This window comes from Grampus griseus (assembly GCF_964374135.1).
Source record: "Grampus griseus genome assembly, chromosome: 15".
NCBI lineage: Eukaryota > Metazoa > Chordata > Mammalia > Artiodactyla > Delphinidae > Grampus > Grampus griseus.
Window position 1 is genome coordinate 6447810 of NC_139009.1, and position 26495 is coordinate 6474304.

General features: G+C 42.4%; 1 protein-coding gene across 3 annotated transcripts in view; it reads right to left on the bottom strand.

Annotated features, from left to right (window-relative positions):
- The window catches only part of ADAM17 (ADAM metallopeptidase domain 17), a 50684-nt gene that overhangs the window by 2113 nt on the left and 22076 nt on the right, over positions 1-26495 (bottom strand). For 2 of the 3 annotated variants that reach the window (XM_082671977.1, XM_082671978.1), the window contains 13 exons: positions 25817-25985; positions 24649-24782; positions 22724-22813; positions 20674-20787; positions 17325-17469; positions 17128-17216; positions 14474-14626; positions 9746-9945; positions 8640-8743; positions 3726-3860; positions 2226-2356; positions 1394-1472; positions 550-638 (listed from right to left, as the gene is read on the bottom strand). In XM_082671977.1, coding sequence (XP_082528103.1) covers positions 550-638; positions 1394-1472; positions 2226-2356; positions 3726-3860; positions 8640-8743; positions 9746-9945; positions 14474-14626; positions 17128-17216; positions 17325-17469; positions 20674-20787; positions 22724-22813; positions 24649-24782; positions 25817-25985 — 1632 coding nt within the window. Of the gene's footprint in view, positions 1-549; positions 639-1393; positions 1473-2225; positions 2357-3725; positions 3861-8639; positions 8744-9745; positions 9946-14473; positions 14627-17127; positions 17217-17324; positions 17470-20673; positions 20788-22723; positions 22814-24648; positions 24803-25816; positions 25986-26495 lie in introns of those variants that run through there. The other variant, XM_082671979.1, reaches the window with a different exon arrangement.

Genomic DNA, 26495 nt, shown 5'->3' on the forward strand with positions numbered 1-26495 from the left:
CAGCACCCGTTTCAAAATCAAACTTCATAAAGTGCCTGGAGTTTCTCAAAGCCCTATTCAACTGTTAACTGTTCCTCATTTTGAACAATAAAGAAGACGGCTCCCTCTCCTCATGTGGAAGCATCTGAGCGAGCACCCCAGACGACGCTGCCAAGACTGCAGACCTGATGGGGCAGCATGTCTGGAATGCTGCTGTTTGGCATCTGCTCTGCCACAGCAAAGTCAGCCTGGGCGCGCTCGTTTAGAAGCTTCACTCCTCAGAGGTCCTGGACAAGCCCAGTTAACCAGTCTCCTGTGCTTAGAAGTATAAAACTCAGAAATTATACATGAGAGCGAAACATCCGTGCACAAAATACGTAATTTTTTTTAGAGACCATTAGTTAATCTTTTTACAAAAAATGCTTTCCCAGGGATAGCACCAAAAATGTCATTGGAAACAGCAGGTCAGATTTTTCTAAGAAGAAATTTTTATCTTTTCCGAAGATAACATGGTTCGAGTTGCTCAAAATTTTAATAAAATGTTTCATTACTTAAAAACTGGTGACTTACCACACAATGGACCAGAATGCTGAAAGGAATCCAAAATATCAAGGAGAAAACCAGGACGGAGCCTACGATGTTGTCTGCTAAAAACTTCCCTGTGAACAATTCCAAACAGTGAATGTCTTGACCAAGTACTTTAGAAATTGAAAATGCAACGTTCTTAGAGTACTATCACGTGTCAAACGGCACAGACTGCTGGCGGGATATAACAACTGGGCTGGTACCGAGAAGCGTTTCTGTGCCACCTGCTCTACACCCAGCTGTCCCCCCACACACGGGAGCTCTCCCCAGAATGGACCCATGTGCTTGTGGAGAACAGATCACATCACAGGAGGGCCCACACAGTCCCCGGAGGGACAGTGCAGGAGACTCATCCTGGAGGAGGCTCCTACTAGGAACAATGCTTGCGAGGACAACGCTGATGCTGTCTGGGTACTATTGTTTTTGTGACTAAACCCTAACTTATGAGCCCTAGAGGACACAGTGCATCCTTGCTTCTGCAAAGTCTGAGGCCCACTTTTAAATAAATGACTCTTATATCAAGCAGGATTCAGCTTTGCAATCTATAGGACTGAAGGACACTTACGCTGTCACATGTTCATTTTTTAGTAAAGAAGCCAGTATTTTTACTTCCCTTGTTTTAAAATTTGTGCATCCATGCTACACAGGGGCAGACCTATAATGTGTCCACTTTGTTTTAGCCAACGAAGTCGTTTCAGAACAAAAGTGGTAACTATTTCCATCTTCTATTGCACGATTAGGGCCTATCAGTCTGAAACCACACTTTTCTAACGTCATCAGTGAAATCAGCTCAGTTCCAAGCAACCACCCACCTGGGGAAACCACGTACCGAAAGTATTGATGCTCAGCTTGTCAATGAACTCCCAGAACCGCTCAATGACATCCTGCACTCGCTTCTCACATTTGCCCTGTGAACAGAAAGCACCCGTCATTACCCCAGCGGCCATGCATTTAGAAGGAACATGGCTGCCTTCAAGTCAAACACATAATTAACACGAAAAGGGCTCCACTGAAACCAAACGGCCCGGAGAGCCATCTCTGACACACTGGAATGGGTCCCTAAGAAGGTAGCATTCTCTGTCACTGACACTCCACACTCAGTCCATTTTTATAAGTGGATTTAGAATTACCAGAAGACAAAACTCAAGAAAACCAGTTTGTTAAAGATGGGCCAATTCCAGTAAGGACTGCACTGATCTCACACACACACTGCCAGAGAAGCCTCTCGAGCCCTTAAGCCCTCCCCGTGACAGTGCAGGGATAAAACCGTGTTTCTGTGGACAGCAGAAGGGTCTGACTTAGGCGAGTCAAGCTGCCCGTAGGTCTTTCCTGCCCACTCGGCACCCATTTCAAAATCAGAGCTTGCAATCCTGCAGAATTAGTGACTTTTATAATTAGCCCAGAAAACCAAGTAAGTAGGACTCCCTGCCTCAAACTCAGCTTTACCACAAAGTCCCCCAGGTCCTGCCCAGTCTCCTGAGAGCACCTGGTCCTCCGAGGTCACACGCACAGTACGTAACTAGACTCTCACACAACGACAACGGATAGACATGTGAGCATCTGTGCTCTGATTCCCTTCCATTTGCAAAACCCAGCATTTACAAAATAAAAACTTCACATCTGGCTGTTAGAGAAAAAGCTGCAGATAAATAAATACTCACATTCATGTCACAAAATCCTACTGTACAGGGCTTTCCCTTCCTCAAAAATAAGTTCTTCTGTTCGGCGTCGACATAGGGCAGGCAGCGGCCCGAGGGGTCCCTGCAGCACACCTTGCACGAGTTGTCGGTTTCTGAAACAGCAGAGCCTCTTAGACACGCGCTCTCCTCCTGCCTGTCCCCCTCCTACCCCGCTCCCGCAGGGAAGGAATCGCACTCATTTTTTATTCCAACAGTGAATATGATCCTGGTTTCACACCCCTCCCCTCCCCTCCCCTCCCCCTGCCAAGGAGTAACTCCTGAGTTCAGGCTCCTCAGCCCTCAGACAGGTAAAGCAAAAGGTAAAAACGATTTACACAGAAAAGTTTCCTTTAAGAGATTAAAAGGCAGATTCTCTCTACTTCAATCCCTTCATAATGCTAAATGATTCCCTTCGTCCCAGCGTTATTACGCTGCGGCTTTCAATCCTTGGCTTCTCAGTTTCCAGCACACTCTGGAAAGCCAAGGCTCCAGCGAGAGCCAAGCCACTGTGACAGAACTGCCAGCCTCGGGGGCAGATCTGAGTGACCCACCAGCGACAGGAGCACCGCGGCCTAAGCACGACCTCTCCCCTCCATGGACACCACCCTCCGACAGCACATGGGGTATTTGGCACACGTACAAACGGCAGGAATGTCCAAAAGGTCAACAGGCCGTATAACTCGGGACAATCTTTACTTGACCTCTTAGGAAACACTGAGATCAGCCAGAACACAAAAACAAGCAAAACCACTTTAAAGGGAAAACAAAACCCTTCTCCTCATTCATTCACGTATCAGCATTTCCTGGGCACTTACTATGCGTGCTTCCAGGGCACCCCAAGCCTCTTGCCGCCTACTGAATAAATCATCTGACGCTGACTGTGCGTTACCTTTATTTACATGTTATTCCACCTGAAGAGCCGCGTGCTCCACTGTGTGGATGCTAAGTGCCCATCCCAGGGGTTCTGACTTCTGGGATTTTTGTTGTGAAAGCAGCAGAACTCTCTCCGATGGAGGGCGGGGAGCTCAGAGCCCAGCCAGTCCCTCAGGCCCTTCCTCAGACCCAAGGGTTCCAAAAACAGTGTGGACATCTGAGGACAAGGGTCCCAGAGGCCGTGGCTGAGAGGTCCCTGCCCCAGGCGTCTGGCAGGGAGCGGCGGCGGCTGGCCCAGCAGACGTCCCGACAGAGGGGGGACCCGGGCCTGGGCCGCACCGGGTGGGTCCTGGGCCACACCAGAGCTCGAGGCCAGCGGGAGGAGGAGTGAGGACAGACCTCCAGCCACCCGCCCTTCCGCAGTCCCCTCTGGCCTCGCCGCCGAGTGGCCTCACGGTCTGAAAACACAGCCACGAGGGAGATGGACAGGACGGCTTCCGGAGACGACCGTGGAAGGAGCGGGACCCAGAGGCAGCGGTCCGTCTGCGCACACCACCCGCTGCTCCTGCCCTCGCCCCGCTGCAAGGATGGGCAGGGCCACGTGCTCACCGTTACATGCGCAGGACTCCAGCCTCTGCTCCCGCTCGCAGAAGGGCACACACTTGCCGTCTTTACACTTGCCGAGATCCAAGCACACCGTGTCGTCGGCAGCATCGCCAGGAGGGGGGCACTCACTGCTGTTACCTGCAGCACACAAAGGGCACACGGGCCGCCCTGAGTCACGCGGCCCAGTTCCACGGGGCGGCCCGTGTCCCGGCAGCCGGGGAGCACCGAGGCCTGGCCATGCCGGGCACCAAGCTGCCCACTCCTCCCAGCGTCCACCCGGCTCCCATGGCCTCGCCTCCGTCACTACTTACACATGCCAAGCATTCTGCTTTTACCTTTATACTGTGAAACATAACATACATACAAAAGAATGTATATACAAAAGAGATCTCTACTACTAGCACCAATAAAAGACACCTGTGTGCCCTCCCTTGACTAAGACGCAAACTCCCTAGGAAGGCACACGACCATCCCCAAGCCACACGCCCGCTCCAACGGCCACCCTTCAATGTACTCCATTTCTCTCTCACCTCAGAACCTGACTGTATGCGCTCAGTACCCACAAGGTTCTTGTCTCCAGTCTCTGAGAGGACTGGCTGCTTCTCACCCTTCAGATTTTCTCTCCAAGACCTCCTTGCTCAGCCTTTCTCAGCCATCCCCGAGGACCCTGCCTAAGCTGGTGGCCCCTCACCCCCGCCATGCTCTGTCACTCCACGGGCTCCTGCCCTTCACAGCACGTGTTTTACAATTTACATCTATTCGATTACCTGTGGTTATTTTCTGTTTCTTACCACCAGACTGGTAAGCTCCATGAGAGCAGAGCCCCAAACTATTAATGAATCAGTGATGTCCAATCCCTGTCACACTGTAGGTAAGCCACAGGTATTTCTTAAATGAATCAATGATTCGTAAGGACAAAGAGAAGCCAACCAAGGATGTTAAATTCGAGAGAAAGGGTGGAACGAATGACTCATTCTGGAAAATGAGAAGCACGAGCAGTTGAAAGCCAACACTAAAAGGGAAGGGAAAGACCACAGGCCTGGCCTCTCAGCTGAGGAATGGAACCAGTCAAAAGATTCGGACTCAAAGGGCTGTGAACTTAAAGGAATCTGCCCTATTTCCTACAAAAGCAGCCTTTCATTAACTACCTAACACATATGAGACACTTGCTTAGGCTGCTACCTCTGCCTCTGGTTTTATAAAACCCGTTACGGGTGCTGGGCATTCAGAGTGCCAACAAGACTGTCTTATAGCAAACTCACTGCCACTGGAAGCAAACTCTGGAAAAAGTACAGCAAGTTCAGGGGAGGTTTATGTTCTGTACTGTCACCATATTTTTAGTATGTTATGCTGCCCTCAGCAGAGACATAAAAAATGCTTTAGAATATTTGTTGAACATCTGTTCTTAAAAGATTAAAATCAGAGTATAAAAAGACAGGAAAATAATTAAAAACATATAGCATCACCTATTTAACATGGTACTCCGAGTGGAGCATACATGCAGATCTGCCAGTGGATGCTGCAACAGAGGGCTGGGCCCTGCCCCGAGCTACCAGTTGCAGGAGGCCCGGGGAGGGGACCAAGCATTTCCATTTCTAACAAGAGCCCAGGTGATGCTGCTGCTGCTACTTTGTATAAAATACCAAGGGAACAAAAGGCTGTTTGAAAAGGAATATCTTTTTTTCAAATTGTTTTACTTACACTTATTTAAAGAAAACATCTTTCTATTATTACAATAAAGACAAACACTGAGCACAGCTAGAAAGTGGTTTTGGGGGGGTTTTGGGGGGGTTTTTTGCGCTACGCGGGCCTCTCACTGTTGTGGCCTCTCCCGTTGCGGAGCACAGGCTCTGGACGCGCAGGCTCAGCGGCCACGGCTCACGGGCCCAGCCGCTCTGCGGCATGTGGGATCTTCCCAGACCGGGGCACGAACCCGTGTCCCCTGCATCGGCAGGCGGACTGTCAACCGCCGCGCCACCAGGGAAGCTCCTAGAAAGTGTTTTTTAAAGACTAATTGAGATATTCAGGCTCTTGACATTTGCCAAACTAATGTGATGCTGACAGATCTCAGAATGTAAGAATCACGTGTAACATCTCATAAAATGCACGTGTAAAAGCCGAGGGAAAAATCAAAACGAGGTAAAACCTCGCATCCACTAGGATGGCTACAATCAAAAAGACGGGAATTCCCTGATGGTCCAGTGGTTGGGACTCCACGCTTCCACTGCAGAGGGCACGGGTTCGATCCCTGGGTTGGGGAACTGAGATCCCACATGCCGTGTGGTGTGGCCAAAAAATAAAAAAAGACAATAAGAAGTATTAGTGAGGATGTGGAGAAACTGGAACCTTCACACATGCTGGTGGGAACGTAAAATGGGCAGCCACTTGGAAAACAGCCTGGCAGTTCTTCAAAGGATTAAACAGTTACCGCATGACCCAGCAATTCAACAAAAGGATATATATATAGGAGAAATAAAAACATAAGTCCACACAAAAACTTGCACACAGGGACTTCCCTGGTGGCACAGTGGTCAAGTATCTGCCTGCCAGTGCAGGGGACACGGGTTCGAGCCCTGGTCCGGGAGGATTCCACATGCCGCGGAGCAACTAAGCCCATGCGTCGCAACTACTGAGCCTGCGCTCCAGAGCCCGCGAGCCACAACTACTGAGCGCACGTGCCACAACTACTGAAGCCTGTGCACCTAGAGCCTGTGCTCTGCAATGAGAAGCCACCACAACGAGAAGCCCGCGCACCACAACGAAGAGTAGCCCCCGCTCACCACAACTAGAGAAAGCCCGCGCACAACAACAAAGACCCAATGCAGCCAAAACTTTAATTAATTAATTAATTAAAAATTGGGTGGGTTCATTAAAAAAAAAACTTGCACACAAATCTGCATAGTATCATTATTCATAGCAGCCAAAAAGCAGCAACAATCCAAAATTCATCAATTGATGAATGAATAAAAAATGTGATATATCCATACAATGGAATATTATTCAGCAATTAAAATAAATGAAGGACTGATTCATGCTACAACATGGATAAACCTTGAAAACATTATTCTGAGGGAAAAGAAGCCCACATATTGTATGATTCCATTTATATGAAACATCCAGATTAGGCAAATCCATAGAGACAGAAAGTAGATGAGTGGCTCTCTGGAGCTGGGATGAAGAGGGGACTCGAAATGGGGGCTGAAGGATGCGGATTTCTTTTTCAGGTGATGAAAACGGACTGGTAGGTGGATGCACAAATGTGAGTATACTAGAAACCACTGAACTTACACTTTAAATGGGCAGGTGGTATTATATGTTAATTGTATCTCAATAAAGCTGCTACAAAAATCAAACCAAGCAACCAAAGGGCACAGAAATTAGAAAAATGCAAGATGGGATAGATACACCAGACAAACAGGCACAAGAACAACAAACAGGCAGCAGACTGAATACTAACACGTTAAAACAGTATGTGTGTAACGGATTCACTTTGCTATACACCTGTAACTAACACAACACTGTAAGTCAACTATACTCCAATACAAATTAAAAAAAAAAATTTTTAAAGAAATCACAAGGGTCAAAAAGGAGCATTACATACCGATGAAGGAATAGCAGATCAAGAAGATGTAGAGAATATGTCCAATCATGTACCTAATAATATAGCTTGGGGATTTTTTAAAGGAACAACTAACTACAGGTACTAAGAACTACAGGTAATATTGATAATCAATACAATCTCAAACTTAGCTCCAGATAAAGTCCTAAATGTGAAAGGTAAAATTATGAAGCTACAGAAGCAGCTGTGGAAAATATCTTTGTAACTACCCACAACCCCAAAAAATAAACACACAAACAAAATGACAGATTTGATTCAAGTGAAAGATTTCAGTTCCAAAAAGGACAACAGATAGGAGGAAGGCATATGCAATGTTTAAACCAAATGGATTATCATAAAAGAACTCCTCCAAATCAGTAATAGCAAAAATGAAATGCAATTTTTAAAAATGGACCAACTAAATGAACTAGTTATTCACAAAAGGAGAAATCTAAATAGCGAACAAATATAAAGAGATGTTCAAGAAAAATGTAAATAAGAAGAAATCACTTTATACTCATCAGACCAGCAAAGAAAATAAGACCGCTAGATAATACAGTGTGTCAGCAAGGACGTCAGAATTCAGGAACCTGGACCACTGACGGGGGCACTGACAAAACCCGTTACTGCTGTTCTAGAGAACGCTGGAGTGCCTCCCTCCACGACTAAGCAATTCCACTCCTCCGTATGCACCCACTCCTCCGTATGCACTCAGCAAGCTCTCAGAGCTCCCAAAGTAGATGTGTAAGGGTGTTCGGTGTAGTCCTATCTGTAGTATTAGGAGATAAAGGCAATCCAAGCAGCTACTGCTTGGCGAACAGATAAGTAAAATATAGTAAATCACAAAACTAAACACTCAGCAAGTGCCCGAAACAATGAACTAGATACAAAGATACAGATACACAGACAGAAATACAGAGCAATAGAAAACAGAGTTGTAAAAACATGGTATTGAGTTTAAAAAAAAAATGATCTAAGGTAGAGTACCACTTTGGCACGTTAAAAACACACATATACAGAAGATAAACACACTATCTTTCAAGGATATACACCTATCTAGGCAAATATTAGACACGTTAAAGCAGATGCCTATGAGGGGAAGGAGAATGGAAGTGAATAAAAGGGAATAAACAACGAAGAGAAATAATCACGGGCCTTGCACAGACCAATGACAAGTGTGCTGAGATCAACTCAACTCTGCACATGAGGTTAACAAAAAGAAAGGGCTATATTCATCTGAATGAAACACAATCTTGCTTTCCAACACACACATACCTGCTTGAGCAAATTATTCCAAGAGAACCGACGGGAGGACATACCTGTGCAGTAAGACACGCCTTTGCACGTAGCATTAATGGCCTCTTGGCACTTCTTCTGGGCCGTCTCGAACTGACAGTTTTTACAGCAAGGACTGTTCCTATCACTACAGAGGAAGAGCAGACAGTCCAAGTCAAAGAACAGCCCCACAGCACAGACTACGGTCATGCCACAGGGCCCTGAAATGGCAGGGCAGGGGCTCCTGGCTGGATCACCCACTCCTGCACAGACTCCCAGGTGCTAGCACCACCTGCACATGGTCCATCTGCCCTTCCTGATGCAGACTCACGCAGCACAGTGGTCCAAAGTGACCCATCTTTAAAACATCTTGGTGTCATTGGTTTTCATTAACTTAATACAGTAATTAAAAAAAAAAAAAAAAGGACTTCCCTGGTGGTCCAGTGGTTAAGACTCCACACTCCCAACACAGGGGGCATGGGTTCGATCCCTGGTCAGGGAACTAAGATACTACATGCCGCATGGCGCAGCCAAAAACTTAAAAAAACAAAACAAAAAATACTCAAGCCCACAAGGCAACAGTGGTCAAGAAACTAGTCAGCCCTGTCAGTATTTACAGTGTTAATAAGCACTGTATTCCGTTAAATCTGTGACCATAAATCAAAGTTTTCCCCCTACTTCTAAGCCAGGCACTGGACGTTAAAAATGGAAATTTAAGTACCTTCTAACTTGTAACCTGCTTCCTCCACAGTTTCTGGGATTAAACAGCATTCTTCAACACTACTTACAGTATAGATACACAATAATTAATTTATGTCCCAGGACTGTCATTTTGATTGTTTCCCATACTTTGTTATTATGAAAGGATGTAGCCATGAACATCCCTGCTAAATCATCTTTGTACATCTCTGTTTCCTTAGAAAAGATTCTTTGTACTATGGCATCGCTACAGCAGAGAGGATGCAAGATGGAGGATTTGTGATACAATGTCACATTGCTTTCCAGAAAACATTTTTCTCGCTATAAAGGGCAGAAGGGGTAAACACACACTTGCCAGGCCCTCTGATGATTCTAGAGCCCCGCGCTTTCAGCCCGCTGTTGTGAGGACCCCTGTCAGGCGCCCAACTCCACCCCGCGCCACGCTCCTCACCTGCACTGGACGCCCGGCCTCAGCATGCAGTCACTGTTGCAGCAGGTGTCATTGTTCAGGTACATGATGCCGGGGTCACACTCCTCCCCCTCGTCCACCCTGGAGTTCCCGCACACTTTGTTGCTGCGTTCTTGAAAACACTCCTGGGCCTTACTTTCAATGGTCTTATAGATGGACTGTTTACTGCAGTTTGAAAACATCTTAAGAGAAAAGAGGCCACATAGGACCCAAAATAACATAAAAATTCATTCCCAGGTGGTGTTTGTGCTTCTTTTCCAGGGACAAACTTTAACACAAAAGCCACAATCAGAACCACCTTGAAGGTATGTCAGGTTCACTGTCGCCTCTAAATGTCATTTGTATGGAATTGAATCATGGCCCTCTGTAAGATGCTAAAAAGGTGACATGAACGTGGTTAAGAGCCTAAAATTCTTCACAGGAAAGTAAGCTACACGAATGCTGAGACCAAACACCCCAGCCAGCCTAGCACGAGCAGAGAGTCACCAGACTCTAAGCCACCCCAGGCGCAGGCACAGGCCCCGCTGCAGGGACACTGAGAACAGGGCACAGGCGGCCATCTTCCTAGATGCAACGTCAGGCCTGCAAAACAGGGTCTGCTCTGGTTTACCTCTTCAGCTTTCCCTGAATATTTACATCAATGATCCATGTTTAAAGTGTTTAAATAGTTGAGCTTAGTAAGAGGCATGTTATATTACATATAGTCTATTAAAAGATTAAATTTCAAATTATTACCTAAACGTTTTCATGAGTCCCCAAGATCTTAAGTTTCTTTGAGTTTCTACAGTTGACCAGCATCTCAAAGGAAGCCTGAACCCTAGCTTGCCCACTTGGTGTACAGAAACATGAAAATGACCTTCTAAATCTGGGCATTTTTACCTGGAGCTCTAAAATGGAGTCCATTTCCCAAACCATCTGAAATTATCAAGAGAAGCGGAACAAGACTTGGGTAAAGCTCAGCGCGGGTACTTGTAGAGGTAGGGCCGCCACGGTTTGCAAACGGATACAATGGCTTCACTTTCAACCCAGACAAGGGCCATGAGACCCCTGAGGAGCAGAGAGCACAGGACCCTTATGAAATAGTATAAAATATACACTGGTCTCTGGCCCCAGTTCCTGGCACAGAGCTCCCGAAGCCCCTGTAATTTCCTGGGTCAAAATGGGAGTGTCTTTTGTTGTAATGAGCTGACTTGGAGTGGGCTCCTTGGGGGCTCCTGGATGGGGGCTGGTCACCAAAATGACCAAGCCGCCGTGAGAAGCTTGGAATTTTCAGCCCCGCCTTCCATTCTCTTTCGAAGGGACAAGGGCTTAAAACGGAGCTAATGGCCGATCGTGCCTATGCGATGAAGCCTCCATAAAATCCCCAAAGTACAGGGTTCAGAGAGCTTAGGGGTTGGTGGACACGGGGGTGCTGGGAGAGGGGTGCACTCGGAGGCAGGGCAGCGCCACGCCCCTTCCCACACACCTCGCCCTCTGCATCTCTTCCATCTCGATGCTCATCTGTATCCTTGATCATAGCCTTTTATCATAAACTGGCAAACGTGTTTCCCTGAGTTCTACGAGCTGCTCTAGGAAATTAACTGAACCCAAAGAGAGGGTCACTGGAACCCCCAATCTATAGCCAGTTGTTTAGAAGCACAGGCGATGACCTGGGCTTCTGAGTGGCATCTGGGGATGTGAGGGAGGGGGGGAGCGCAGCATCAGGGCACTCTTATGGGGCTGAGCCCTTAACCTTTGGGATCTGATGCTATCTCCAGGAAGAGAGTGTCAGAACTGACTTAAACCCAGCTGGCGTTGCAGGAAACAGCTTGGTGTAGAGTAAAACCTCCACGTTTGGTGACCAGAAGGGTCAGAAGTGAAGTGGGCTCCATGAATAGTAAAGTAGGCACACAGGAAGAAACACAGAGTAGGGAAGAACTGTGTAGGTTTTCCCTACACAGGAAGAGAAAACTGAACTGATTTTCCTTTTCGACCCTCCAAAGGTGACTGTGACCACTGAATCAGATACAAAAGGATTACTCTCCGAAAGACACTGCCCATCTCCCTGAACGGAAACACTAATAGGATTTTTTTTAAAGCATAGTAAAGACATTTTTAAGGGGCCTGGTTATTTCAGTCTAGACCTCGGGCAGTTGTATTTTGCTGCGTTTATTCACCAGCACCGCATACTCACGAGCTCAATTCTGCCAGTTCATTATGGGAGGCCAGGTCCTTATGAATTCAAATTCACACTGAACCAATCAGATCTCTTTGCTAATTTATCAGAGTCACACCCCTAAGCAGCTGGACCCCCGGACAGAGCTGAGGGAAAAGTGACCACTTCACTCTCGCTGCTGTTGCCTCCGCACTCCCCAGAGACCTCTGAGCCCTCTCTCTGTATCCTGACCACACCGCCTTCTCCTCCCACCAATAAACTCTAAGAGGTTACAATCCCTAATGCCGTCTGCTCACAGCAGAGCCTGTGGCTTGATACTTCTCAGTGGCTTGTCTGGTGCAAGGTGCCAGGTCCTGTCTTTCTAGGTCGAGGAACCACCTTATTTTTGTCCTGGAGCCTTGTTTACCTAGTTAAAAACACTTTAAGGACTTAATTTTAATTAAGGAATTGAAACGTGGACTAGAAGATGCGCCGTATCTTTTTACAAGGAGACTGCCACTTGGGTAGACCAAACTATTAAAGAAAATACACTTGGGACAAAATAAATAAATGGATAAAGTGTTCTTCGCTGATAGACTAGCAGCTCCAGGATAAATAAATGGCTCTGCCCAGCCTCCATCCTCATTAGCGAGTTCCTACAGGGCTGTTCCGAGAGCCCATCGGGGAAGTCTCCCTTAGGAAGAACTTGTAACAGGAAGAGTGAGCACCACGCATGCTCACGTGAACAGTCTGCAAAGTAAAACATTTTACCGCAAAGTACTGATGCCATCCTCATGACCAAGAAGCAGTGACTAACAACTAGAGCTGCACTGTCTAGTACGGCAGCCACTGGCCATATGTGATTATTTAAATTTCTTTTTCCTCACCACATATTTCACACTTTTTATTACAGAAACGTTCAAGCATCTGTAAAGTGGACAGAATGGATTCATGAATGCTCACATGGCCCCTCACCAGCTTCAGCAATTATCAACTCATGGCTTCGTGACTCACCTATATCCTCACCATTTTCCCTCTGTTCCCACACTGTTTTTTGTTGTTGTTGTTTGGGTTTTTTGCAGCTTTATTAAGGCATATTCTACATATCACAAAATTTACCAGTTTCAATTGTACAATTCAGTGATTTCTAGTAATTTTACCAAGCGATGAAACCATCACCATAAATCAGTTTTAGAACATTTCATCACCTCAGTAAGGTCCCTCAGATCCTTTTACAGGTAATGCCCATTCCCACCTCCAGCCCCAGGCAACCACTACTGAATTTAAATAAAACAGAATTTAAAATTCAGTTCCTTGGTCTCTCCAGCCACATTTCAAGTGCTTACTGGCCACATGGGGCTAGTGACTACTGTATTGGGTACAGCAGATAGTGTTCCCCCATCACAGAACCTTCCAGTGAACAGTGCTGAACTATAATGTACATCATTAGAAAGAGAGAGACAACCTCTGAAAAAAGGAGAAAAATTCAATAGGGTATGTGATACAATGGAAGAACAGGCAAAACAGGTAGCTCCTCAGGCACAGGTTGTCCAGTGGAGGAAAAATAAAGCATAACAAGCAAAGAAAGAGAGGAGTGGACTTTGCACCTAACAGCCAAAGAAAACAAGATGCAATAAACAAAAAACACGACAAAAAAAACATGAGACCAGAATTTTAAAAGGCAGGGTCAGGGCCAGGGAAACGCAAAAGTAATCCTTTCCTCTAGCTCCTAGTCAGGCTTTAAAAGGGGAGTCAGGACAAATAACTTGACACTTCCTTCCCGATTAGATGCAGATGGTTAGCCCATCCCCCAGCCCACTGAAATTCTGCACAAAACCACAATATTTTCCTCATGATGCCTCATGCTGCTCAACTTCAAGTAAGAGGAAGAAGGCCCAGACAGACATCTATGAACACTTTCAGTTCAGGCTCTACGAGTTAGTCACAGCCACTCTTAGCAAAGTCTCTGAAGCTGTTTACCATGTCCCAAGTCAATGAGTATTGTGTACTCCATCAGACACCCTCAAAAATCGTTCCTCTAAAAAAACAAAAATCGTTCCTCTATTTACCTAACAAGTATTTATTATGTACCAGCTACCCTGAACAGGCACTGGAGACAGAACCGGTAACCAGAAAGGCAAGGAAGGGCCCTACCCACAGGACGCTTACATATGGCAAATTAAATATTTTTTTGCGAAGGTTTATTAAAACGTGCAAATTGTGAAGCAGTGTAGGGTTAATATGAATGACAAACCTGTAAATTAAATGAAGTTTTTAATTGAAAGCCTGAGCCCACCAGATCCTGCAAACTAGGACTCCAGTGCAAGCCATTATATTAAGTAATTAATTTTCCACACAGCCCAAACCAACACATGATCATCTTTGACAACAAACAGTCCAGAGGAGCAGATTTAGATGGACCAGGTTTCACTCTTAATACACACAACCAAGTTTCAAGGTACTTCGTAATCTGCCGTTCCATCCCTAGAATGGAAAGCTTTTCTGAGCTCTCATTATAATTAAACATAGCCTCTTTCTTTCCTAACCACATAAAAAAAGCTCCAAAAGATACGTACCTTATTGTTCTCGTGATCGCCACTCACAGCTATGGGATACATAACGTACTTTCCTCCCTGGTCCTCATTTGGGGCACATTCTGCTAGACCATCTGGATCGTGTTCTGCTCCAAAATTGTGCCCCAATTCATGAGTTGTAACGAGGTCAGCTTCCTGAAGGATCATGCAGAGCAAAGATTATTTCCTAATAGCCAACCATCAAGTGCTCTGGCCAGCTGGGTCCTGCTGTCTTAGATGTTGGACTATGACTTCTTCTATCAATTACAGAAATTAAACAGAATTCATGGGATTTTATTTAATATTGCAAGTAGTATTATAAGGATGAATTTAAATCAGTGTAAGAAAACATAACTTAAAAGATACACTGGAACACTCTTACTGAGGCACCAAACATTGGCCATTCCAAACACCGCCTGGCACCAGTAAACCCAATAGCTAACAGTCAATCACCCAACCTCCCGCCCCTCACCCCAATCACACTCCTGTTAAGATCTAACTATTGCGGGGGAGGGGGTGGGTGAAAATAAGACAACTGCAGAACAACAAAACAATGTTCCTTATCCCAGTGACTGAATTCATGGCCAACGACAATCTTAATGACCTAGAGGATTTTATTTATCAGAATCCAGTTAAAGGGCTGCACTGAACCGATGAGATCACCAGAGGATTTCTACCTGAATGTAACAATGAATTTGGCCAGTAAAGCTAAAAATGTTCCCGTATTTAACTGCAAAAAATAACAAATTTATTTACTGATTTTTTTCCTAAGGGGGGGGAAAAATCACTCCATAGAATCTGAAAAAATTTGTATGTATTTTGCAAGACATGGGAATTTTTTTTAAGACAGAGTCCCAATTCTGAAACCAGTGTGTTGAAGATTACCAAGTGTTTATATTAAAATGGTAGTAAAGAAAACTTGGCATTTTAGCAAAAAAGTACTCAAATCCTAAAGGTGCAATATGGAGAAGTGATTCCAAACTGTGCTTTGGAAAAATTCATTAGTGGATTCTCTAACAGACTGACACTTGAAAAACATCAAAGCAATTTATTTTTTGTTCTGTGTGTCTTATAATAGAAAAATTCTGGAAGACCAAGGAAAACATGTCATGAAATCAAACCATTGATGATGCTGTGATACCAAAAAGGTAAAGGAGTACCATAAGAAACAATTCTGGAAATTAAAAAGTTTCCAAAAACTGCTTAGTATATTTTTCTTCTCTCATCCCATTTCACTTTTTTTAAATCAACCAAAGTCCATAATTTATATTAGGGTTCATTCTGTGTTGCACTTTCTATGGGTTTTGACAAACACATAATGTCTTATATCCATCATTAAAGTATACAGAGTAGTTTCAACACCTGAAAAAATCCTGTGCTCCACCTATGCATCCCTCCCCACCTGGCGAAGCAACCACTGGCAACCACTGATCCCTTTCCTGCCTCCGTGGTTTTGCCTTTTGCGGAATATCATATAGATGGAATCAAACAGATTGGCTTCTTTTACTTCGTAATATACATTTACAGTTCCTCCATGTCTTTTTATGGCTTGATAGCTCTTTTTCTTTCTTTTTTTTTTTTTAAAGTGCTGAATAGTATTGCATTGTCTGGATGTAACAGTTCGTTTATCCATTCACCTACTGAAAGGCATCTTGGCTGCTTCCAAGTCTTGGCAGTTACTAATAAAGCCGTTATAAACATCCGTGTGCAGGTTTTTGTGAGGGCTCCTTTGAGTAAACACTAAGGAATATGGTTGCTGGATCCTATGGTAATACCAGAGTAAGTTCAGTTTTATGAGAAACTGCCCAACCACCTTCCTAAGTGACTGCACCATTTTGCATTTCCACAATCAAGTGTGAGAATTCACGTCGCTCCACATCCTCGCTAGCATTTGGTGTTACCAGTATTTTGGATTTTAGCCATTCTAATAGTTGTGTAATGGTATCTGCTTGTTGTTTTTTTTGTTTGTTTGTTTGCTTTTGTTTTTGTTTCTTGCGGTACGCGGGCCTCTCACTGTTGTGGCCTCTCCTGTTGCGGAGCACAGGCTCCGGATGCGCAGGCTCAGCGGCCATGGTTCACGGGTCCAGCCGCTCCACGGCATGTGGGATCTTCCCGGACCGGGGCACGAACCCGTGTCCCCTGCATCGGCAGGCGGACTCTCAACCACTGCGCCATCAGGGAAGCCCTGCTTGTTGTTTTGATTTGCAATTCCCTAACAGCATATAATGTTGAGCATCTTTTCATATGCTTATCTGCCATCTGTATATCTTCTTTGGTGAGGTGAGGTGTGTATTAAGGTCTCTGGCCAATTGTTAAGTGGGGTTGTTCGGCTCTTTACTGTTGAGTTTTTAGTATATTCCTTATATATTTTGGATAGCAGTCCTGTAACAGGAGCTGTAGATGAAGGGCGCCAGAAGGGACGTCTTTAGGGAAAACAATAATCCCGACTTGTCTTAAAAGAAATTTGACAGCTAACAATTATTTTCTTCTTTATACTTTTTATTTTCATATTTCCCACTAAAAGCATACATCTTTTTAGGCAGAAACAAAAAACAGTATGTATAGCTTTTAAAAAAGATACCTAAATAAATATGTAATAGCTCAGGTCCTACTACAATAAAGTCAAAACCTACACTTTAAAAAATTAAAGAACATACCTTTGTAAGGATGGTTTTACCATAATTTTTTGTGCTGGTCAAACCACTATTCAAATAGATATTTTTCTTTCCAGTTGGACTATAATAAGCTACAGGAAAAAGGAAACAGAAACAAACTGCTTGTTCAATACAGAATTATAATACAATCCAATCACCTTGCTATCCCCACATATTCATACAACAAATGGAAAACTTACCCTTTGGGCAAACACCTCCATGACTGTTTGCTCTGGGAGAACCAACATAAGCTAATCCAAGAGTTCCCATATCAAAATCTTGGTAGGTGAAAAGATGTGCTAGGCAGACTTTAGATGCTTCTTCAGCTATATCAAAGCTAAATTGCTTTTAAAAAAACAAAGTACTCTTAATTAGATTAACAGTTACATCAGACTAAAAGATATATCAACTTAATATTCCAGAATACTACCATACTTTATGATTGCAATGTTTTTTACATTTTTTTAATTGAAGTGTAGTTGATAGACAGTATCATATAAGTTACAGATATAGTAATTCACAATTTTTAAAGCTTATACTCCATTTATAGTTATTATAGAATATTGACTATATTTCCCATGTTGTACAATATATCCTTGTAGCTTATCTTACACATAACAGTTTGCACCTCTTATCCCCTACCCCTATTTGCCCCTCCCACCCCCCCCAACTGGTAACCACTAATTTGTTCTGTGAGTCTGTTTCTTTTCTGCCACATTCACTAGTTTGTTGCATTTTTTATTTATTTGTTTGTTTGTTTGTTTCTTGGCCGCACTGGGCGGCACGTGGGACGTTAGTTCCCCGATCAGGGATGGAACCCGTGCCCCCTGCAGTGGGAGCGCCAAGTCCTAACCACTGGATCGCCAGGCAAGTCCCTTGTTGTACTTTTTAGATTCCATATATAAGTGATACCATATAGTATTTGTCTTTCTCTGACTTATTTCACTTAACATAACACCCTCCAAGTCCATCCATGTTGTTGCAGATGGCGAAGTGTCATTCTTTTTTATGGCTGAGTAGTATTCCAGTGTGTGTGTGTGTGTGTGTGTGTGTGTGTGTGTGTGTGTGTGTGTGTGTGTGTGTGTGTGTGTGTGTGTGTGTGTGTGTGTGTCTATATATATACGCCACATCTTCTTTATCCATTCATCTACTGATGGACACTCAGGCTGCTTCCATATCTTGGTAACTGTAAAAAATGCTATGAACATCGAGATGCCTGTATCTTTTCAAATTAGCATTTGTTTCTTTGGTCGACTGCAGTTTTTCACCAGCAATCACAAAACTGTGCGGTATAGTGCTCCTTACCTATGGTTCTCACTCATCTACACAGATGAGAAGCAGACTGTCATGGGGAGGGTGCAAAAGGGAAAGAGCCTGGAGCTTTTTATAGCATTTCGGAACTAGGAGGGTTGATGTGAACACATGCAGTTCAGCACCGGGGACACTCCAATTCTGCAAGGTGGAGAGCTTTGATACTTCTTCCAGAGGATCTCAGCACCTCATACCAAAACAAATCCCTCTAAAGGACTTCAAGGATTCTATTGGTTTTGTAGGGGTTTTAAAGTTTGCTTTGGTTTTACAATGTATAGGAGTTATAAACTTATAGGAAAACATATATACCTAGTTTTATGTTACTAAAATTAAGATAAAAATTCATTCAAGTCAACACTGGTGCTTTGGGTTTTTTTTTTCTTAAAAGGGGTCCACATATTACTTTATTTTTTTCATTTTTTAATTTTTTGGCCACACCACACAGCCTGCAGGACGCCAGTTCCAGACCAGGGACTGAACGCAGGTCCCCGCAGTGAAAGCACCAAGTCCGAACCACTGGACCGCCAGGGAATTCCCCAGAACGGGTCCACATGTTACTTTAAAAACCTCTACCATAACAGTCAGAGACTCCAACTTAAAAAGACTGATTTTTTTAATGCTTAAAATGAGTGGTCGGAAAGCCCCGTATAAGGAATGAGGTGTTCCCGGGAGCTGTCTCCCTAGCCACATAGGGATTTTGATAGTTCCATGATAATAGGCTTAGGCTCTGGGACACTCTCAGGAGCCTTAGGGAAGAGAACTGGAGAGGAGCATCTGCAGAGGCAAGTCATTCCCTTTTGCTCCTCCCCCGGTGTGAGTTGTCTGGAGGCCCACAGAAAAGCAGAGGTGGGATCGTTCAGCTGTCCTAGATGTCTGGAGATCTGGCCACTTGCTTTTGGCTTTGTCATCACTAGTTGTGTAACTGAACGTAGACAAGTCATTTAACCTTGCTGTTAATGGGCTGAATTGTGTCCGCCTCCAAAATTCATAGGTCGAAGTCCTAAGTCCTAGCAGCTCACAATGTGACTGTATCTGGAGACAGAGCCTTCCTTTAAAGAGGTGATGGAGGTAAAATGAGGTCATGCAGGTAGGCCGAACCCAAAATGTCTGGTGCCCTTACACACACAAAGGGAAGACCATGTGAGGACACAGAGAGAAGACGGCCACCTACAAGCCAAGCAGACAGAACTCAGAAGAAGCTAACCTTGCCAACACCTTGACCTCAGACTTCCAGCCTCCAGAACCGTGAGAAGATAAACTTCTATTGTTTAAGCTGCCCACTCTGTGGGGCTTTATTACTGGCAGCCCTAACAGACCAGCACACTTGGCTGAGTCTCCTTAGAAGAGTAATGGTGCTATCTCAGACCCACATTAGATAAGGTGTGTCAGAGTATTACACAGATACAGCACTCTATGGATCTCAACCTGATAATATCCTTTAATTCCATTCAAGCTTTGAAAACTTGATTTCTCTCTGGCCTAACCAGAGAACCCAGATAAGCCACACTGCCTGGACCAACCCTAGAACCTATCAGATAAATAAAGATGTTGTTTTAAGCCGCCAAATGTGCAGTGATTTGTTACAGCAGCCATAGGAAACTAACACATTAACAACACAGCGAAAGATAAACACTATCACTTCACAGGTGGTCATTTTACAACAAAGCAATAGGACACACAGACAGAAACTGAGATCATGTGACAAAAAGGATAAATCATATCTTGTCAAGGCAAGAATCCATATGACATAGAATGTTTACGTTATCTTTAAATTTGTTACCAGAATAAAAACACAAAAATTTTAAATTTCCATAGAGAACTTTCAGATCTCCAAGTTATACTTCTACCATCTAATACATTTTCATACCATTTGGTAATTACTGACCTAAAAGATCTACTGATAAGCTTCAAAGAGACCTGAACTAACAAAATGGTGTGTAAAAAGTCTGTAAGTCGGGTACCCATCTATTTTCTAAAGGCCTATTACTTCACTAGATTCGCAGAGATACTACGGTTAAGAAGCATTGCTTTGTAGCATTTCTTGCTTTCAGTTCTGCCCACCTTGCTGTCTGGCCTGCTACAGGGGATAAGGTCACTGTTGGATCAGCTGGGGTGGGCTGCCCCTGGTTTTCAGTCACCTTTCCTAAGATGCCCCTTCATTAATACAGACATGACCCACGTTTTTAGGAATCAGAAAATGGTGTTAAATAGTATCACTTTCAGGGTTCCACGACCTACCTCTAGCAGCATCTTCACGTCCCAAGCATCCTTTTCTTCATTTGGGTAACTTTTTGCCATATTGAAGTGCTTTTCACCAGGTCTTACCTCTTGTGGAGACTTGAGAATGCGAATCTGTACTTAAAGAGATAAAATACTTAGAACACTTCAGAAAAAAGTCACAAGACTGAAATAATACGTCATTGTTTCAGCTATTCAAAAAAAGATCATCTACCATTCTTTAAAAAAAAAAAGTTTTAGAGTCAAAATTCCATAAAATTCTTCAGCTCTAATATCTAATGTTTAATTTAAAAACAAACTGAGAAGCAAATGGTATGGAAAACACATATGTCAAAGAATGACTTATACATTTATAAATGTACTCCTAAAATTTTATTTCCTCTATATAGTTGGAAAAAATGAAAACCTAGGTTCCATGAGCCTAAAATAATTTATTCCAACTACAGTCATTGATTCAGAGATACAGAACAATAAGATGTGCAGACCGCACACCACAGGAATAAGAGTACAAAAAATAAGGGCTTTTCCTTACACATACAGTACAAATTCATATTAATCCTAATTTTTTAAAAAAGGAACAAAGGTTTCTCTCCAAAGGAGATGAAACGTATAGGTTGGAAAATCTGGCAAAGGAACAGAGCCATGCTCAGCTCATTGTGTCCGGCATCTCTTCCAGATCTGCCTGCCTACAGAGGGGATACTGGGGTCTGCTCTGCCACCACGTGGTAAGCTCACTGGGGCGGCTCTGCAGCTTTGGCGGTGGGTGATCAAGATCAATTCTGCGATGAACCAGGTGAGGGCCCACTGTGACAGCATATCTAAACCACAGCCTCCAACCCACCTATCATCTTTAAAGAAACGGGTTTTTTAATCTCCTATCACACCTAATTTTTTCAATTGTTTCCAAATTTTAAAGCAAAAAGGAGCTTTATTTATTGGTCTTCTAAAACTCAAACATGATGCAGCTATTTTAAACAAGTGAGACAACTTTATTGTACCACAATGGAATAATCACCAACATATTCATGAAATGAAAAAGCAAGGTGCAAGAGTACAACATACCACGAATATGTCAAATACACACATATACAAACACATGCTATGCATGCATAAAATATCTCTGGAAAGATATGGATGAAACTAGTGACACGGATGTCTCTGGGGAAAGGAACTGGTTTGACAATGGGTAGAGGTTGAGGAGACTTACTTTTCACTGGCTTTTGTACCGTGTATATATTACCTATTCAAATAATAACTTAAAAAAGAAAATGCAAAACAGTAAAAGAATGGAAAAGGGGAAAATAATTCTCTTAGTTTTCTACAAGTACTATAAAAGTTTAGCATTTATAAGTATGATTTCAAATGCTTTTTTCTTTTTATTCTCTAAATTCTAACCTACAGAACCTATAAGAATATGTCTAGTTTAGTACAAAGAGCCTGGAAAAAATAGAGACAATAATTTCCTTAATTTACATGTCAGAATGTCTGTCCAAAGCAATACCCAATTTCAGAAGTCTTGTTAATCAGTCTTATCAATTTGGAACAATTTTTACTATGTGATATAATTAGGATGACATTAATACATCATTGCTGGACATACTCTATTGACAGATAAGAACTCAGGAGATTTTTGGGAAAAGAGATCTAATGGTTCTGTATGTATAAACGTCTTGCAAATGTACATAGTATTTTTAAGTAAATTTTCTAAGCATTCAACAATACGTGCTAGAATTCTAACTAAAGACATTAAGCATAATCATAGAAAACTAAAGCAAGGCAGGGGATAAAAAGGCTATGAATTCAGAAAAAAGAGAGATCATAGCAGCATAAGGCGGCTTTCTGCCTAAAATAAGCCTAAGAAAAGAATATTTCATAATCTATAAATAATATCAAAACACTGTTAAGTTTATCAGATAAAAATCACTGGCATTTCAGAATATTTATTTATGAGTAAAGTAGAAGATAAGTTTCTGGGTTGTGAAAACAAGTGACAAATATTTACAACACATAACTTAGCTGAGTATTATAACCCACATCCATTGATAAATACCTGCTCTATCTGTATTCCATAACCTTTAAAACCTGCATTGTCCCATGAAGTGTTCCGATAGATGTCATCAACTCTGTCAATTAGCTCTATCTGTGTGTATAAAAGGGCGAGAGAAAGACATTATGTATATCTTTACCACTCTTTGCAATGTAATATAAGTTCTGTAGGGGTAAAAAAAAAAAATCAGTTCAGATAAAATACCACTGTAAAAGTTTCACCAATTACAAAAACTTGCATTAAGATGTTACGCTTTACGTTGACAGCGCTAATAAAGAAATTATTCCTAGCCTCAAACTTAAAATGTTGGTACCAGAATAGAGCAGTGGTACAGTTCATCCCAAATTTCAGGTAATCAACTGCACAGGGAACCAAAATATCAAGTAACAAGTTTTTTAAAAACTGCCATTCCAGTCAACTACAGAAATGAAAGTTAAAAGTCAATCAATTTACCTAAAATATTCCTAAAAATAAGTACTCTGTTCATTCTATCTCTTGCCACGTACCTCAGAAAAACATCTTCTTCAGAAAGAGGTAAGGAACAGTGACAGATACTGCTAACCCTACACCAGACCCTCCCTGGGCAAAGTTCAGCACCGAGGACCAGGTAGAAACAGAGAGAGAGGAATGAGGTCTCACCACACCTCCTTTCTCCTGTCCTCTGATTTGGGGAGGGGGAAGGTGGGTAGAGCTACTGAGGGAGGAGCCAGGGTACAATAGCCAAGGACAATTCAAACTATTGCATATATAGGAACAGAATACTCATTACCAATCTGCTCCTCAAAGAGAAGGTTTTATTGTTCAAAAACTGGGTAAATGAGGTTTGCTCTGGCAGCTGTGAAGCACATTATACGTCTAAGAAATTGTTCTTTGCTTACAGTAACTGTAAACCAAGAAATGCAATTTTTAACACCAGACCTCTCATTATATTCATATTCTTGGTGTAATGAACAAAGAAGCAAACTAAGAGCCCCTAATACAAAACCCATACTAAGAAAGCATCTTTTCAAGAAGGACTCTCTTACTTAGGAACAAGAACTATAGTGACTTCACACACTACTCCTACTACCCTCATAATAAATTCACTTGACATGGAAGGGAAGGGAAAGAAGGGTGAAGAAGGGCACAAAAAAACACAGAATGGGAATAGCAAGGCAAGGAGAAAGACGTCTTTGCTGCACCGGGCTCTGCACTACGAATGAATAGCTGCATTCTCTTATTCCCTCAACATCATTTCTGTCAGTGCCAAGTTATCACGAGGAATGAGGTCATACTGACAAAAAAAATTCAATGAAATATGATTCCCTTGACTTTTAAAATTACAATAGTAAATGCTTAAAAATCCAGCATCAATACTTCTGTAATCCTGCCTGCAAATCTTTGCCCTATAGTTATGACCACAAAAGCCCCATCTATTTCATCCAGTTATAGTCCAACAATTAGCTATTTTATACCAGTACAACATAAACCAAATTGACCAACTCCTCTGATATATACATATAAGCAAAGATAATACACACAAGTTCATACAAATATCAATACTTTTTTCCCCCACTCTGGAGCATACATCCATACGTGTCACCAACAGGATCACTGCCATTATAGCAGAGATGTTTTCACAGAGTTCACTTCTATAAAGGAAGGCCTACGTTATGAACTTTCCCTAAACATAATATGCATAAAAATTCTGATGTGCAGAAAATCTTAGTTGAAAGGCAAAATGGGGTTTCAAAAATTTGAAACTAGAATCTCTATACAATAATGTAAGAACCTCAGGTGACAGCCCTCAAATATTCTAGGGAATGACAGAGCATCTGAAACAGATCTCATTTCACTACGTTCAAATTATAGCAGTCTTCTCTTGAATGGAATTTGCCTACCTACGTGAGCTTTTTTGTCCATTACCTCATCCAGTATCAAACACTTACCAAGTAGTTTGTAGTTGTACTCTCTTCCCCTCTGCCCATGTATCTGTAAAAGCGATGATCTGCTACCACCAATAATTTACACGTGTTCTTCAGGGGATTAGGGTCAGCTCTTCTCTTCACCCGATGAACAAGCTCTAATATGAATTTGGATGCACTATTAAATCAAAATTCATCAAAACAAGGAGTGTTTTATAGTAACATTTTAAATCTACTGTATTTTTGAAACAAATATTATTTGAGCTCAGTATCCTTAATGGTATCTTGAACAGGAAAACACTTTGGAGAAAGACAAAAAGTGAAAAGTAATATAAGGTTTTCAAATTGTAGAATTCAAAACCAAGGAAAAGTGCAAAAGTACTTAACAGAATAAAACAATCACCTATCTATTGCTGGGCTATGAAGGTGTCATTTTCTTCTAGAAGAAGTCTACAAATTAAAAATTACAGTAAAAATATCCAGATAATCAAACATTAAAAAATTAGTGGGGATTCCCTGGCAGTCCAGTGGTTAGGACTCCACACTTTCACTGCTGAGGGTGCAGGTTCAATCCCTGGTCGGGGAACTGAGATCCCACAAGCCATGGAGGGCAGCCAAAAAAAAAAAAAAATTTGAAAAATTATTTTGTGTCAACAGGTCATTTTTTCTTATCAAATAATCACACTGTTTAAGAATTTAGTTATATACTAAAATGCTAGTAATATTTTTCTAAAGTTTTCAAAAATGAGGACAGAATATTTCTCCAAGATGGGTAGATGGTCTTTAAATGACTCTAAATTCATCTGTCCCAAGACTGATAATTTTCTTCTTTCTGAACAGGACAGACCTCTCTTGCTACGAACTAATTTCTTATAAACATATCTGAAGATTGTTTTTTCACAGTACTATTCTGTCATTTCTAAATACCTACAAATGAAAATATTTTCCCTCAGATTATTCAATTTCCCCTTTCCCCAATCTTTTTAAAAGTCCAATCTTTATTGCCATCATTATTTTCTAGTGTTTTCAATTCTTACAGAAAAAACATCAAGAAATTTCTGAACAAAACTATTTTCAAGCCAAATACTATAATTACTTGATAATCGTGTTCCTTTTTATCAATTAACAACCACCCACCGAAGACAACTGTTATGCTTGCTTCTTATTTGAAATATATTTTTCTTAGTCTTACCATCAGGTGGCTCTCTGCCTACCAGCCCTTTTGGAAGCAACTCTTCATTATCCGCCTTTATATAACCACACACTTTTGGAGACTGCAAACGTGAAACATTCTTGATATCTTCAGATTTATAAACTAACACTCTTTTGTCTTTAGTATCATTAATTAGTCTCCAAAGTGGCTAAAATAGAAAACAAATATAACTGAGATGGAAAATATAAAAATTCCTAAATATTCAAGCCTTACAACATCCCTTCCCTATTTTTAGATAACATTCATTCCCAGGTTAAGTAAACTGACTAGTCAAAACAAAGTTCTTCTCTGTAAGGACAATGGTCTCATCAGAACCAGACAGCCCATACAGAAAAGATTCTGCGTATGTATATGTGTGTGTGTATGTATCTCCATATCCGTCACAGAAATGAAAATCAAAACCTCAGGGAGACCACTTCATACCCACTAGGATGGCTGTAATCAAAAAGACATGTAACAACAAGTACTGGCATGGATGTGGAGAAACCCTCATCTACTGCTGGTGAGAATGGAATACGGAATATAAAATGCAGTAACTGTAAAATGGTGAGAATGTAAAGGGCAGCCACTATGGAAAACAGTCTGGCAGTTCCTCAAAAGGTTAAAAACAGAATTACCATATGACCCAACAATTCCATTCCTAGTATATTATATACCC